We start from the raw sequence: 13,937 nt of genomic DNA, 5'->3' as shown, positions 1-13,937 counted from the left end.
ATGAGGAGAAAGCGGGGTGCCCCAGGCTGGGAGGGGTTGGGAGACCAGTCCTGTCTTAGGTAATCATAATGATAGTTAAGATTTATTAAAAATCCACTTAAGTACCAGGCTTTATTCTATCCACATACATACATTTAATCCTCACAGAATCGTATAAGGGAGGTACCCCTACCCTCATTTTACAGATGAGGAAACTGAAGCACAGAGGGGTTAAGTGATTTCTCACAAGTACTATGTGATAGAAACACAGTGTGAAGCTAGACAGTTTGATTCCAGGGCCAGGGGTCTCAGCCAGCAGGCCACAGTGGGGAGGGGGAGAAACAGCATGCCTGGGACACCTGGAGGGGTTTGTCAGGTCCTGCCCCCCGCAACCCCTTCCAGGTCTGCCATGGGCCCATGCTTGTGGTCTGGGAGGGCGGGTCGGGCAGAGAAGGAAAAGAATGAAAACCGTACAACCCATGTGTGCCAGGTGGGACGTGGCGTCATTGTCCTCATCGATGTGAGAGTTCTGCAAAAGTCACTGTCGTGGTCCCCTGTGAGGTGACTGGGGCACAGAGAGTTTAGGAAGCTGCCAGAAGTCCAGGTTGGAGGCAGGTTTGTCTGATGTGAAAGCCCCCTGTCCCCCCTAACTCCCCCAAAGTCTGCACAACTTGGACAGGGCGCCCAGGGTTTCTTCTAGGCTTCCATTGTTCACTACCTCCCCGTCCACAGCCCTGCTCTGTGCGAGGGGTGCAGATTAGGGTGGGGAATGCTAAGCCCCCAGAAGGGGAGCTGAGTCCCTGCAGTGGGAGAGGGCAGGCTCCGAGGTGAGGCCGAAAGGCAGGCTTTCATTTTACTTTGCCAGACCCTGTACGGTGACCCAGGCTTGATCACCTGGGCCCGGCAGGTTCGGCTCTCCGAAGACCAAGGCCAGAGCTGGGGTCCATCTGAGGCCAGAGCCTCCCCAGATGGTGAGGTGGAGTGGGCTGCCGGCCGCAGGAGTCGGCGGGCACATTCCAGACCCTATAAAAAGACAAGTGCCCTGGATGCCAGAGGCTTAGGCTGCAGCCTTGTGCAGAGAACTGCACAGGAACCTGAACCCCAGGAATGTACTGGGGCCTGGCCGAGAGTCTGCTGACACAGGAGGGCTGGCAGGGGTGGGCCCACTGCTCTCCGAGGGCCGGGGATGGGGAGGCCACGGACAAGCTGAAAGGCTGAATCCCACTAAGCCTGGCCCTGCCCCGGGCACCACCAAGGCCCACCTGACTGGTGTGCCAAAAACCATCCAGAACTTAGAAATTAGGCAAAGGGAGGTCGCCATGTCCTTGTAATGTCATGTTGGAGCATTTTATAACAGGCCTGGCCAAGGACTATTTCATGATCTAGGACAAAGTTTATCAGCCCCGGCCTTATTCACATTGCAAGCCAGAGAATTCTTTCTTGGTGGGAGGGGGCCATCCTGGGCATGGTGGGACGTTTAGCAGCATCCCCGGCCTCTACCTGCTAGATGCCAGGAGCGTGGGCACGGTCCCCACCGGTTTCCCAACATTGCCTAATATCCTTCCCCTCCCCTGCCCTTGTAAACCACTGAGCTGAGGGAAGGTACCTGTTCAACTCTCACAGTTCTGTCCTGTAGAGAAGCAAATGATTTCTGCCTGCTAGAAAAGATAACCCCAATGGGTTACTGTTTCATTGCCCTGTGGGACATCAGCCAGCTTGGTGTCTAACCTGGTAATCTTATTCCATCCTTTCTTTCTCCAATATCATATACTTCTGTTCCTCTAATGCTCATTGAATCAGCTTTACCCTCCTGTTTGTTCTCTTCTAGGTTGAATTGATCTTTGACATGTGTTCCTTCTTTATTTTAATCAGAGTCATGTTTGCCTTGTTTGAAAAGCGTACTTGGACACAGGATTGCTTTGAAGATAAAGTAAGATGATGTAGCAAAAGCAATCAATTCCCAGTCTGTGCCCAATAATTAGTAACCCTGATCCTTGTTGCTTTTCCACATGGGTTCCCTCAGGCTGCTCAAGGCTGAAATGGTGACCCTTCCAAAGACCCTGTTAACTCAGTCAGGGGTATCCCCTAGGAGCAGCATTCCTTCAGACCTCAGGGAGCAAGTGGGGCTTCAAGGAGCAGAGCTGGCTTGGGACGGTCTTGGTCTGGGTTGGGGGCTGGGGCCCTGAGCTCTGGTCTTGGCTTCCAACTGCCCTTGGACTTCTCACTGCCCTTTTGCTGGCCCCCGTGGTGACTCAGTGTCTAGTCCATCCTCCCGCTTCTCTGACAAATGGTGTCCCTTTGTGACCTGCATCCCCAGCCTTCACTCTCCTGGGAGAATTCTGGGACAGGGCTGTGTTAGACACAGGCTTCCCAAGCCTAAGGCAGGCTTCTCTCTTGGGCAAGTGGAGTCCGGCCCAGGCGGAGGCTGAGGCTGGATGCTCTGAGCGTCCATTCTGGCCTGGGCAGGCAGCAGCTTCACAATCCGGAGAAAGCAGGGTTACAGCGAGGGGCTGGGGTCTGCTCTCCTGAGACTCCTTCCTGTGCCACTTGCCAGGGAAGCAGGGATGGTCATCTCTCCCGATATCAAGACGCCCAACACAGGGTACGGGCCTGCTCACGTAGCCAGCTGGGCATGTGCGGTGCTTTAACCTCTCTGTGCCTCAGTTTACTCCTCTGTAAAGATGAGAAAAATACTACTACCTGCCTTGTGAGCCTGTTGTGGGCAATAAACGAGATCATGTATGTAAGGCATTAGAGTAGAGCCTGCGCATTTGTGAGCGCTCAACAAAGCCTGGGTGCTGTTGAGGAGGAGGAGGGGTAGGATGATAATTTGCTGGAGGAGGGGGTTTGTGGGGGCCGGGAAAGCCATTCAGATAAGGTGGATGTTTCAAGGAGTGAAAATGAAAAATCTAAGAGAAATCTGGGACAGATAGTGGGTAGGATGAAGAGGAATTTTATTTGGAATAATCCTTTGGTCACAGCCTTTGAATCTAGAACAACCCAAGGGTCTCTGTGACCAGGGCTTTGTGACTGGGGAACCTACTCTGAGGCACTGCGGTTCCTGCATAATAAAATTCCTCATGTTGAGAGAAGGCACGCTCCAGCACCCCAGGTCTTGACTCATCCAGTAACTTCTCTCAAGTATATGATCTTATCCCCATCCTACAAATGAGGGGACTGAGGGCACAGAGAAGTTCAATGACATGTCCAAGATCACGCAGCTAGTATATGAGTGGTCCTGGATTCAAAAGCATACACTGGTAGCTCCAGAACCCACTCTGCTTCCCCAACCTGGCTGATTCCAGAGCCCCCTTCCCCGTCCGCCATGATGCTACACGGCTGGCCAGGGCACCAGCCTCCCCGATTCTCTTCTTGCAGCCCTCCGACCCACGGGGTCTCTCCAGAACGCCCCTGCCCTCCCCGAGCCTCAGTGTCCTCCTCTGTTCCGGGAAGACCCGGGTTTCCCCACTGACACAGAACAGGCAGAGTTGGGGGGTAGTTCAGCTCCAGTCCATCACCTGCAGCGAAAGCTCGGGGAGGGGGGGAGAGGGAGAGCAGGAGAAAGCTCCTGGAGGGGCACCCAGACCTTGCAGGGGAGTCTGCTCCACAGACAGGTGTCAGGGTTTCTCTTCCACAACGGAGGGTGCCAACTGCCTCCTGACTCTGTTCTGCACACAAGCTACCTGTGGGGAGCCTTTCTCGCCCCCTGACCAGCCCTGCCCCCTACCTCCCACCCCCCACCAAATGCTCAGACCTGCAAAGCCAATTGCCCGGTGAACCCCGGCGCCCGTATCTCAACATGACGGAAACCGAAAATCACCGCCTCCCTCCTCCCACCTCAGCCTGCTCCTCCCCCGGGGCTGCCTGTCGGTAAAGCGATACCGCCACCCCCTCTGTCACCTAGTCTGAAACCCGAGTGTCATCCTTGCCTCTCCTTCCCCTCCCCCACGCCTCCGTCCCCACACCCGTCAGGCACCAGGTCCCACGGAGCCGTCTCCTCGGTGTCTCTCACCGGCACCCTCTGACCCACCACGCCTCAGTTCCAGTCTGCCCCATTTCCCGCCTGGACAACGTCACGGCCTCCTCCCTCCTCTCCCTGCTTCCTTTCTCACCCCACCCCAGTCCACCCTCTACGTGGTGGCCCGAGAGATTTTTCTAAGTCCCAAACTTATCTCTCAACCTCTTGCCTCCTGCACTTCGTTCACGGGGCTCCCTGCTGAGGCTTCTACAACCTTTCCCCTGGTGCCCCGACCCCTCCTCCAGGACCAGCTACATAATCGATGGGCCCAGTATAAAATGAAAAATTGTTCAAAAAGTAGGAAATAAATGCCATTAAAGGTGTTAAAATATAAAGCCTTTTCCTTCCTTCCACAGTTTCCCTTTCCTTCGCACATGTTTTTTATTGCCTATTGACTGTTGTGGGGGGCGAGTGCAGACCCTCACAGGCACTCCCCGACCGCCTTCATGACCCACGGCATGCTCAGCCCGCCACCATCCAGCAGCCAGACATCCTGCCCCTTGGCTAGAGGTGGGGAAGTGGAGGCAGGCCTCTCCCTTCCCACAGGCTTGCCGCCTCCACCCAAGGTGGACAGCCAGCACACAACGGTGTGGTTACCTCTGCTCCAGGAGACACTAAGTATCTGGTTGGGGGATACCATAGGCTCCACCCAGCAGTCATTCACTGAGTGGGCTATGATCCTGTCAGCCCAGGGTGGGGAGACACCCAGGGTCTTGAGACACCCAAACCCCGCGCATACCCAACCCTGAGTCCAGCTCAGGACACCAGTGGGGAGAGACTAAGCAGTGTCTGTCTGTTGAGGTGGGAAGCTGGTAGGAGGTGACAGAGGGGGGAACTGTGAAGGGGCCATGGCTCCAAGCTACTGGGGCATGTACCATTGTCCCATTGGTCTTCACTCACAAAATAAGGAGTCAAAGATGAAATCGTTTAAATTTTCTGTACTGCAACCACAGATCATTAAACTCCAAGCATGGGGCCCTTCTGAGTGTGGGCCCCAGAGCGACTGTATAGGTCATGCCCATGAAGTTGGCCCCATCCTCATACTTCACATCTCAGGGTAAACATCTCATCCTCTGGGAAGGACTAGGTCTTCCTGCAGTATAATATCATAGTGTCCCAAATCTTATACATTTCCCATCTCATTTTAACTATTGTGTAATTGGTTTAATTATAATTATTTGTTTAATTGACTTAATTAATTAAGCCCTGTGAAGATTGGAACTATGTCCACTTGGTTCCCAATTATATGCCCAGCGTGTGCCAGGGATATAATAGGCACTAAATAAATATTTGTTAAATGAATGAGAAAGTTAATGAAAAATTGGTCCTTGGGCCTTCCTTCTTAAAAACTATGGGTTATTTTGGATGACCTAAAAATCCCTAACTTTTCTCAGAAACCTACAAAGCGGCCAATAGGGTAAGAGAGAGATAAATGTCTGATTTCCCTTCCTTCTGGTCTAATTCCTCTCATTTCCCTCCTGCTGGATTGTACGGAGATGAACATATAATTGACATGTGGGAATAAAGAGTCCACAGCTAGAAGAAACTGGCTCTGTGACTCTGAGTATCACCTACCCTCTCTGGGCTTCACCCCAAAGGGATCAGATTAGGATCCCTCACCCACTGTTAATAGTCTGTCCAACTTTGATATTTGAAGTGATATTCACTGCTTTGGAAAGGTTTCTGCTCAGGTTTTCCTCTTCCAGGAAACTCACCTGTGCCTGTGAACTCTAGACCTTACCCAAGGCTTTGTAACTCCAACCCACAAACAAAAGGCAAGTTCACAGGACCATGCAAAATTTTTAGGGCGGCCATTTTGTTTCAAGATGGAAGACGACAGACCCAGTAAGGTGTAATTTAACACCCCCCAGAGGGCAATTTCTTTTGAAAGTAGTCAAATTCTTAAGGAGTTGAAATGGAACAAAGGCCCAAAAATATGAAATCGTGAAGAGTGGGTTGGACCCAGAGCTCTCCTGGATTCAGGGACATGGAATATGAGGCCTGTCTTGTGGAAGGCTCGGCGCCCCCTGCCAGCCCTGGTTGTATGGGCCCTGCTTACAGTTCATCTCACTCTCCTTCCACACTCAGGAGCTCAGAGTTTTTTCTGTTTATAGCCAAGCACACACTTAAAAATCCCAGCTTCTTACCAGCTCAAGATAGATTCCCATGGAAACCAGCATAAGGGAGGAGAGGCAAAGATAAATACCTTTCTTTCAGGCCCCGGATGCATGTTAATTGGCCTCCTCCCTCCCGCCTCTGTGGTACAAATGCAGGAAAAAGCCTGTTGAGATGGTGGGTCCATTGTCTTGTGTCCTTGGGGGCCTAGACAGTAAATGCCTGAGAGCCCTGTTTCTATGAGGGCTTCCCCTAGAAGTACTCATGCTGTCACCACGTGGGCAACACAGGGCTCATAGGAGCAGGTCCTAAAATCAGAGAGGCCTAAGTTCTGTGGCAGGACTTGCATGTGGGGTGACCCTGGGCAAGGCACCCAAACTCTCTGAGCCTCAATTTCCTTGTCTTTTACATGGATTTAATGGTGTTGCCTCACAAGGGGTAGTTAAGAGAATTAAGAAAGACAATAATATAAAATATTTAGCACAGAACCTGGCATCCAATAAGCACATTGTAAATGGTAACCATGTTTACCATTATCTAGCTGTTAGGTCAAGTCAGCCCCTTCACCCCCACAGGGCTCGGTTTCCTCATTGGTAAACCAGTGAGGTGGGGAGGAGCTAGGACAATTCGATCCTGGAAAATCCCTTCCAGATCTGGCATCTTATGGTTCTGTGTCCATGTTATTGGTGAAGGAGCAAGGAGAACGTGGTATAGAGCTCTAAAACATGTGCTCTTTTGGAATTCCTAGATCCCACTCTCCCAGGAGACAAGTTCCTTCTGGATGAGATCCAGGAAAGGGAAAGTAGCACTCGGCCTCCATTGCTCAGTAGCTGACTTTACTAAGCCTCAGTTCCCATATCTGTCAGATGGCACGACTTTATAGGGTTGTCGTGAGGATTTTCTGAGCTTCCTCTCATCAGGGGCTTAGCACAGTGCCTGGGCACAGTGAGTAGTCCGATCAGTGCTGGATGGTAATGTTACAGAATCCAGAATTAGCAGGTTTACCCTGCAAAGCTGTTGAGTCACCCCATCAGCCCCGCAGGTGGCTGGGAGGGTGGGGTCTGTATCCTCAGGAGACCATCCACCAGCTCCAGCACCATCCAGGAGCATGCAGTCCGCCAAGGGGGCCTCCCCCAGCCTGGGGCTGCAGGCCCATAGGAGCTAGGGAGGAGGACCTCTCTTACCAGGCCAAGGTTCAGAGTGTTGTTGTCATCTTCTGGCATGGGCAGGTACACAGCCAGGGCCACACAGTTGGCAAAGATGGTGAGCAAGATGATTGTCTCGAAGGGTCTGGTGTCAGGGTTAAGGAGACCCCTTGAGTGAGGGATTGTGGGATTGGCCCCTTTAAGGGAGTGGTACAATACAGGCTGATGGGCACCATGTTGCTCCTTCCCTGCTCTCCTGCAGGTTATAGAAATGGCCAGGTTCTCCTCAGGAACAGGTAACTTCCACCTAGACGTGATGGGAGCTCGAGGCTCTGGCTCCTGGCGGAGGGCTACTCAGCTTCAAGGGCCAGGAGGACTTAATGCTCCACAGCAAACACCTGCCCATGCCCCAACCCTACCTGCCTGGCTCCCGAGGAGCCGTGACTTTCTGAGATTCTCGCCAGACAACTTGGGGGGCTCACTCAGAGAACTGGCAAGGAATGCTGGGGGCTGAGTATCTGCGGGACAGGCCCGGGAAAGGGGAAACTGCAGAGGCGGTACCTGAACACCCCCCTAACCTGAGGAAGGAATGGATAAGCCGACTGAGTCAGCAGCCCATCCCGCGCCCTCCCCAGCCACGCTCACACGCTGGCGTGCGCATCCCACACCCACTCACGCCTCGCTCCCAAGCACACCCACCCCCTTCACAGTCATTTCCCAGGGGGCACCCCCAGGCCCATTCCTTTATGGGTGAGCAGCCCAATCCACCCCATAGGCTGAGCCACTGGAAAGCCCGTGGTGGAGGTGGAGACAGGTTGGTGGGGGGGAACGCCCACTATGCAGAAGGTCTGGACTGACTACCCCCTTTTCTTGCTGCTGGGGTTTGAGAAGAGGTGGGCCCCAGCCGCAGAGGCCTGCAGAGGATGGTGGAGAGAGAACCCACCCCAGGGAAACCCGATCCCTCAGGAGACAGGCCAGGAGGAAGAGGCAGGGGGCACTCCGTGTCACCAGGTGCAGCTGTGGGCAGCAGGGCCGACTCTGACCCCGGCCATTCCAATTGGTCCCATGTTTTTCTTATCCTTCCTATTAGCCCTTATTCCCCTTTCTTCTAGGGAACAGCTGGTGGGAGCCCAGTCTTCCAGAACCCCACAGAAATATTTCAAATATTCCTGACCTCTCTCTCAGAAGGCACTTGACACAGCCGCTCCCCCCAGTCTCCTTCCTCCCTTCCCCAAATAACCCAGATATTTTCATCATTCTTCCCCTCAGAGCTAATGCAAACAGAGAGAGGGATTGCAAGTCCCTGTCCCCAGGGTGGTATGTCTGAGCTAAAACTGCCAGGCATCTCGGCCTGCCCCCAGAGCCCCTCACAGCAGCCCTTTGTTCAAGGCCATTTCTCCCTTGACTCCATCTTCAGCTGGACTCCCCTCACTCGGCAATCTCTTTGCCTTCACACCCTCCCACCAAGGGGGGGGGGGGCGGAATTTTCTTGCAGAGTCCCCTGCTTTTTTCTCTCCCATCCTGTATCAAAATGAGACCCTCGCCTCAAACCCCTCAGTGAAGCCCCACGATAATGGGATTTGGGCACACCTGCAAACCGCCCCTGTGAGCCATCCGGGCCCCTTCCGCAGATGGTTGTCACCAGGCCTTGGGCCGAGCACTCAGGCCACAGCGGCCCCACCAGCTACTCTTTCCTCTCAGCTGAAGCCTTCCTTCCCAAAGGCTCCTTACACCCTCCTAGGGCAGTTCACCCCGTCTCCAAGTCCCCAGGCCCCTTGGCCCCCAAAGTCTGTGATCTGTGACCGTGCTGTGCCTCCCTCTCCCATATCACACGGGCTCTGCCTGACACCCTGGAGGTCCCAAAGGATACTTCCATTCCACGATGTCGATGCAGGCCTTCCTCAGAGGGTTCTGGAGGGTCAAGCAGAACAAGGCCCGGGGTGGTCTTGGCAGAATCTCAGGAACGGGCTTCTTCGGCTGTTTCTTCCTCAGGCCCTCATCCTGGGGTGAGGACGGCTCCATGGCTTTCCTGGTGGTCTCGCTGTCTCCTGCTCCCCCACCCTGCTGCTCTCTCCTCCCTGCGTCCCCAGTGCCCCCCGCCTTGGGGACTGGACCGGCTGAGCCTGCTGGGCCAAGTGTGTCCTGCTGAGCCAGCCAGGGGGCGGGGGCAGGAGGATTACTCTCCCTGCTCCCAGCAAGTAAAATTAGCCTCCACTGGCTCCCTGCTTGCCTGGCCTGAGCTCCTGAGGCCAGGCAGCTGTCATTCCTTCCCAGCCCAGCCAGTGACATCCCAATATGTCCCTGAGGAGGTTGGTAGGGGGTGGCGGAAGGAACTTTCACACGGGCCTGGGATGGGGTCAGTGGGAGACAGGATGGAAGACTTCAAGGCTTGGGCAATAGAGCTGAATAGAGTTCAGGAAGGGGGTAACCTATGATATGGAGCCTCAAACTGCAGACGGGCTCCCTTGTGCCAAGATGAGCTTCCCCCCGCTCCCAACCCCATGGCACCCTCCTGAAAAGGTCCTGGGTGGCCTAGTTTGGCACATCTACACCACAGCCCCGTCCATCTCAGAACCTGCGGCTAGTTATCAGGCCAGACCTCGCCACCACATGCACACCCCCTGTCGGGGAAGGCTAACTCCTCCACACCGGGGTGAAAGGCTCCCTCAGAAGAACCTCGAACGTGCACACTTCAGGCACCGCGTGTAGTGACTGTGTGCTTTGTACCCTCCTCCCTCCACCCCTCCAGCGCCTAACTGTACAAGGGTTGTGTCTCCTGCCTGGGACTCTGGCCCCTCCCTGACACTGTCCCTGGCATACACTAAGCTCTCTGCAAATGTTAGTGGAATGCAGAGCTAACAGAGCACCCCTGACATGGCACCCAGTACGTGTTCCGAGCTGCAGGTGGGAGTGACAAAGGGGCACTAGTGAAGTGAGGTAGACAACCATCTGGAATCACACAACTCGACACATCTTTTATTTAGCTTCTTGGTACAAACACAGCGCCATATGGTCCCATTGCCCACAGAGGGATACAGTCTGAGGGGGAAAAACGCAGTCCTCAAGCAACCTGGGGGGAAAAGGATGAAAAGGCCACACTGGGGGGTCGGGGTGGGGGTGGGTAACCGCCCTCCATGGAGGAAGCCAGAGTGCGCCACCAAGGCACGCACACGGCCTCTGCTCAAGTCTGATCTGGGCGGAGTGTAAGCAGCAGTCTGGCCTCCTGTCTCTGCATCTGGCTTCCTTCCGGGGTGGGTGGGGTCGGGTGGGAGGCGGGGTGGCAAGCAAGCTCCCGAAGTGGACGCTAGGATTTGAAGCCATCTCGTGGGCAGCAAGGGCATGGCTCATCCCAACCAAAGACCGGCCGGCCTCCTGGGGAGTCGCAGACACAGGGCTGCACCCATGGCGACGGAGGTCGAGGTCGGAGAGGGCCCCCACAGCGGGTAGTGCACAACCGGGAGCTGAGCTCTGACTTTCCGCAGCGCGGGGCTGAAGCCGAGCGGGAGGCCGACCCAAGGGATGGCCGCGCTGGGTTACCCTCCTGCGGCCTGGAGCGGGCGCGGCGCGCACCCCGAACTTCCCCAGGCCCCTGCGCCCTCACTGCACCGACGGGGCTCCTCCCGTCTTTGTGGTGCCCCTCTCTCCCCCACTCCCTGCACCTCTGCCCCAAGCTGGAAGGAATGAGGTCGGTGGTGGCGGTGGCGGTGGCGGAGGGACGGCGTCGCAGACACCCGAGCGCCGCGGACCCGCAAACGCCTGGGGCCTGCGCCGCGCCCCGGGTGACCCGTCAGTCCCCGGGCTGCTGTCGGGAGTGGGACGGCCCTGGCGGGTCCCCCCACCACCACCACCACCACCAGCCCCGGTCCCGATCAGTGGCTGGATTCTTCCGACTCAAAGAACGGCGAGGAGGAGAAGCAGGAGGACTCGGACGACTCGGGCACCAGGGAGGCGGGCGCCCGGGCCTCGCCGTCGCCGCGGCAGTCGGGCGGGGAGGCGGCGGGCGGCGCGCCGTCGGGGGCCGCGCTCAGCAGCTCCTGCAGGTACTTGATGTAGCGGATGGCGGCGCGCAGGGTCTCCACCTTGCTGAGCCGCTTCTCGGCCAGCGCGCCCGGGAGGTGGCCGCGGAGGCGCGCGTAGCCCTCGTTGACGCACTTGACCCGCTGCCGCTCGCGCTCGTTGCGCTTCTGGATGAAGGCGGGCTCGAAGGGGTAGTCGTACACCCCGAAGGCACCGGGGAAGGGCACGTAGGGGAACACGCCCGCGTAGGCATCGTAGTACTGCGGCTCGGCCGGGCCCGGGTACAGCAGCAAGGGCACGTTGCCCAGGGGCTCGGCGGGGGGCAAGGGCGCCCGGCGCGGAGCCGGCACGACGCCCAGCTGCATGCAGCTGGGGGACGCCAGGGGACGCCGGTCCACCAGGGCCCGACAGAAGTTATTGTTCATGGTGCTGCGTGGAGCTGCACCCAGAGGCAGACCCTCCCCGAATCGCCCCTGCCTGGGCTCTGCGCGGTCCCGACCACAGGGACGAGTCACATCGCCAGCAGCAGCCCCGGGGTACCAGGATGGGTTAGGGCTCCTCTTCGCCCTCTGGGGTGGCCTCCGAGATCTCCCTGACAGGAGTCATTGCTGTGGCCTTAGTGTGGCTCCTGGCAGAGGCTCAGCAGTTCCCTCTCCGGTCCAGCCGTGGCGCCGCAGAACTCCGGGGACCCCGGCCTTCTTCCGTGGCGCCCATGGGCGGGGCAGCAGGCCTCGGCACCCCGGCTCCTCCTGAGCCCAGCATGGGCACCTCCCACGGGCACTAACCCTGGGACTTCATACTTGGGGCCAGAGGTGACCGGTTCTTGTTCCTCGCGGCCTTGGGATCCCCCAGCCGCCAGGGACCTCACAACCGCGGCTGTTGTGAGAAGTGTGCCCGCTCAGCTCAGGGAAATGTTTCTAAAGAAGAGGAGAGTGAACATATCAATTAGGAATTGTATTATGGGCTCTTCTGTGTCACACCCCCCCCCCCCAAGGGGATCGTAAGCGTCCGGAGCTGAGGCAGTGTGGCTGCTGAGGAGGAGGAGGGTAGGGGCAGAGCTGGGTTCAAACCTGTGTTCATCCTTTCATGGTTGGGGGACCTCTCTGCGTCCTGGTTTCCACATATGGAGATAATTCAACATCCCTCACAGGAGATTAATAATAATATGTGAGAATCAAATGAGAAAAAATATACCAAAAAACACCTCCTGGGCCCGGCTTATAAAAAGCGCCCAATGACCCTATGATTTAGCAATTTCACTACTAGCTATTTACCTAAATGACACAAAAATACGAATTCAAAGGGATTCATGCACCCCGATGTTTATAGCAGCATTCTCTACAGTAGCCAAATTATGGAAAGTGTCATTGATAGATGAATGGATTAAGAAGACATGATGTGTGTATACACACACACACACACACACACACACACACACACACACACACATATATAATGGAGTATTACTCAGCCATAAAAAAGAATGAAGTCTTGCCATTTGCAACAACACAGATGGAGCTAGAGTGTATAACGCTAAGCAAACTAAGTCAGAGAAAGACAAATACCATATGATTTCACTCATGTAGAATTTAAGAAACAAAACAAATGAGCAAAGGGGAAAAAAGAGAGAGAGAAAGGCAAACCAAGAAAGAGACTCTTAACTACAGAGAACGAACTGCTGGTTACCAGCGGGAAGGGGGTGGGGGGAGGGGGGAAACAGGTGATGGGGATTAAGGAGGGCACTTGTGATGAGCACCTTGCATTGTATGGAAGTGTTGAATTACTATATTGTACATCTGCAACTAGCATTACACTGTATGTTAACTAACTGGAATTTAAATTAAAACTTAAAATGAACTAGCACAGTGGCCACCACAAGTCCACCAAGGGGGGTAACTCTTTCCTGAAGGAAGTGAATCCGATTCCGAGAGACTCGGGTGTTGCTGGGACTTCCACAGCCCTCTGTCCGGCGGAGCGGCAACACCAAAGCCTTCTGTGCCCTGTGCCCGTGGATCCAGGCTGCACCCTCCCACCCCGTCCTGGGCTTCTCCTTCGTGGCACTTAACGGAAGTGTCTATTCTCTCACCTCTGTGTGCCCAGAGCCCGGCCAGCTCCTGGCCTGTAGCAGACGCTGCACAAATGCTCGTTGAAGAACTGACCGGAGGGCTAGGCAGCAAGTTGGGCTTGTCAGGGTTGGGCTCGGTTACACACGGCCTTTCCCAGGCTCTAGGAAGCTTCTGTCTCAGAAATAAGTGGCCCGCGTCGAATTTAAGTGCCACCAACCCTCATCCCATGTGGTTAGCAGGTTCGGCCTGGGTGTCATTTCCTCCAGGAATTCTCTCAGGCCCTGTTCTCCCCACTTGTGTGTCCCCAGTGTCCTACAAATGCCATCTTAGCCCCTGTCACACTACTCTGTCATCGTCCTCCTCATGGAAGATGGAGTGACTGAGGGAGCTGCACCCACGCGGGGAGAGATGGGGCAGCAGGAGGCCTTGGACCAGGCCTTTCCATGAGACAAAAAGGGGCTAGCTCTCTCCCTGACAGGGGGAGGTTGGTGACTCAGATTCCTGGGGGAGTCTCCTTCTGCACTTTCTCATCTTAGTCCTTAATTGGGTCCCAACTCTGTCGCCAGCTAGCTCTGCCCTTGCTGAATGAAAACTGGG

The 13,937-nt window shown here is 55.5% G+C and overlaps 2 protein-coding genes across 2 annotated transcripts in view; both read right to left on the bottom strand.

The window, feature by feature from the left end:
* Positions 1-9,279, bottom strand: part of CACNA1S (calcium voltage-gated channel subunit alpha1 S) — a 68,060-nt gene extending 58,781 nt beyond the window's left edge. The window contains exons 1-2 of the mRNA XM_027611501.2: positions 9,128-9,279; positions 7,297-7,402 (exon numbers count right to left, since the gene is read on the bottom strand). Coding sequence (XP_027467302.1) covers positions 7,297-7,402; positions 9,128-9,279 — 258 coding nt within the window. The remainder of the gene's footprint in view (positions 1-7,296; positions 7,403-9,127) is intronic.
* A 939-nt stretch (positions 9,280-10,218) lies between these two features.
* Positions 10,219-12,583, bottom strand: ASCL5 (achaete-scute family bHLH transcription factor 5). Its single transcript, XM_027613059.2, has one exon. The coding sequence runs from the start codon at positions 11,697-11,699 to the stop codon at positions 11,127-11,129; it is 573 nt and encodes a 190-aa protein (XP_027468860.2). The 5' UTR covers positions 11,700-12,583; the 3' UTR covers positions 10,219-11,126.
* Positions 12,584-13,937: the final 1,354 nt, after the last annotated feature.

This window comes from Zalophus californianus, chromosome 10, assembly GCF_009762305.2.
Source record: "Zalophus californianus isolate mZalCal1 chromosome 10, mZalCal1.pri.v2, whole genome shotgun sequence".
Classification (NCBI taxonomy): domain Eukaryota; kingdom Metazoa; phylum Chordata; class Mammalia; order Carnivora; family Otariidae; genus Zalophus; species Zalophus californianus.
This window is presented reverse-complemented; position numbering and strand designations above follow the sequence as displayed.

What these genes read in the sequence shown, in the direction of transcription:
- ASCL5 (XM_027613059.2), bottom strand. Translation starts at nt 11,699, where the DNA reads ATGAACAATAACTTCTGTCGGGCCCTGGTGGACCGGCGTCCCCTGGCG.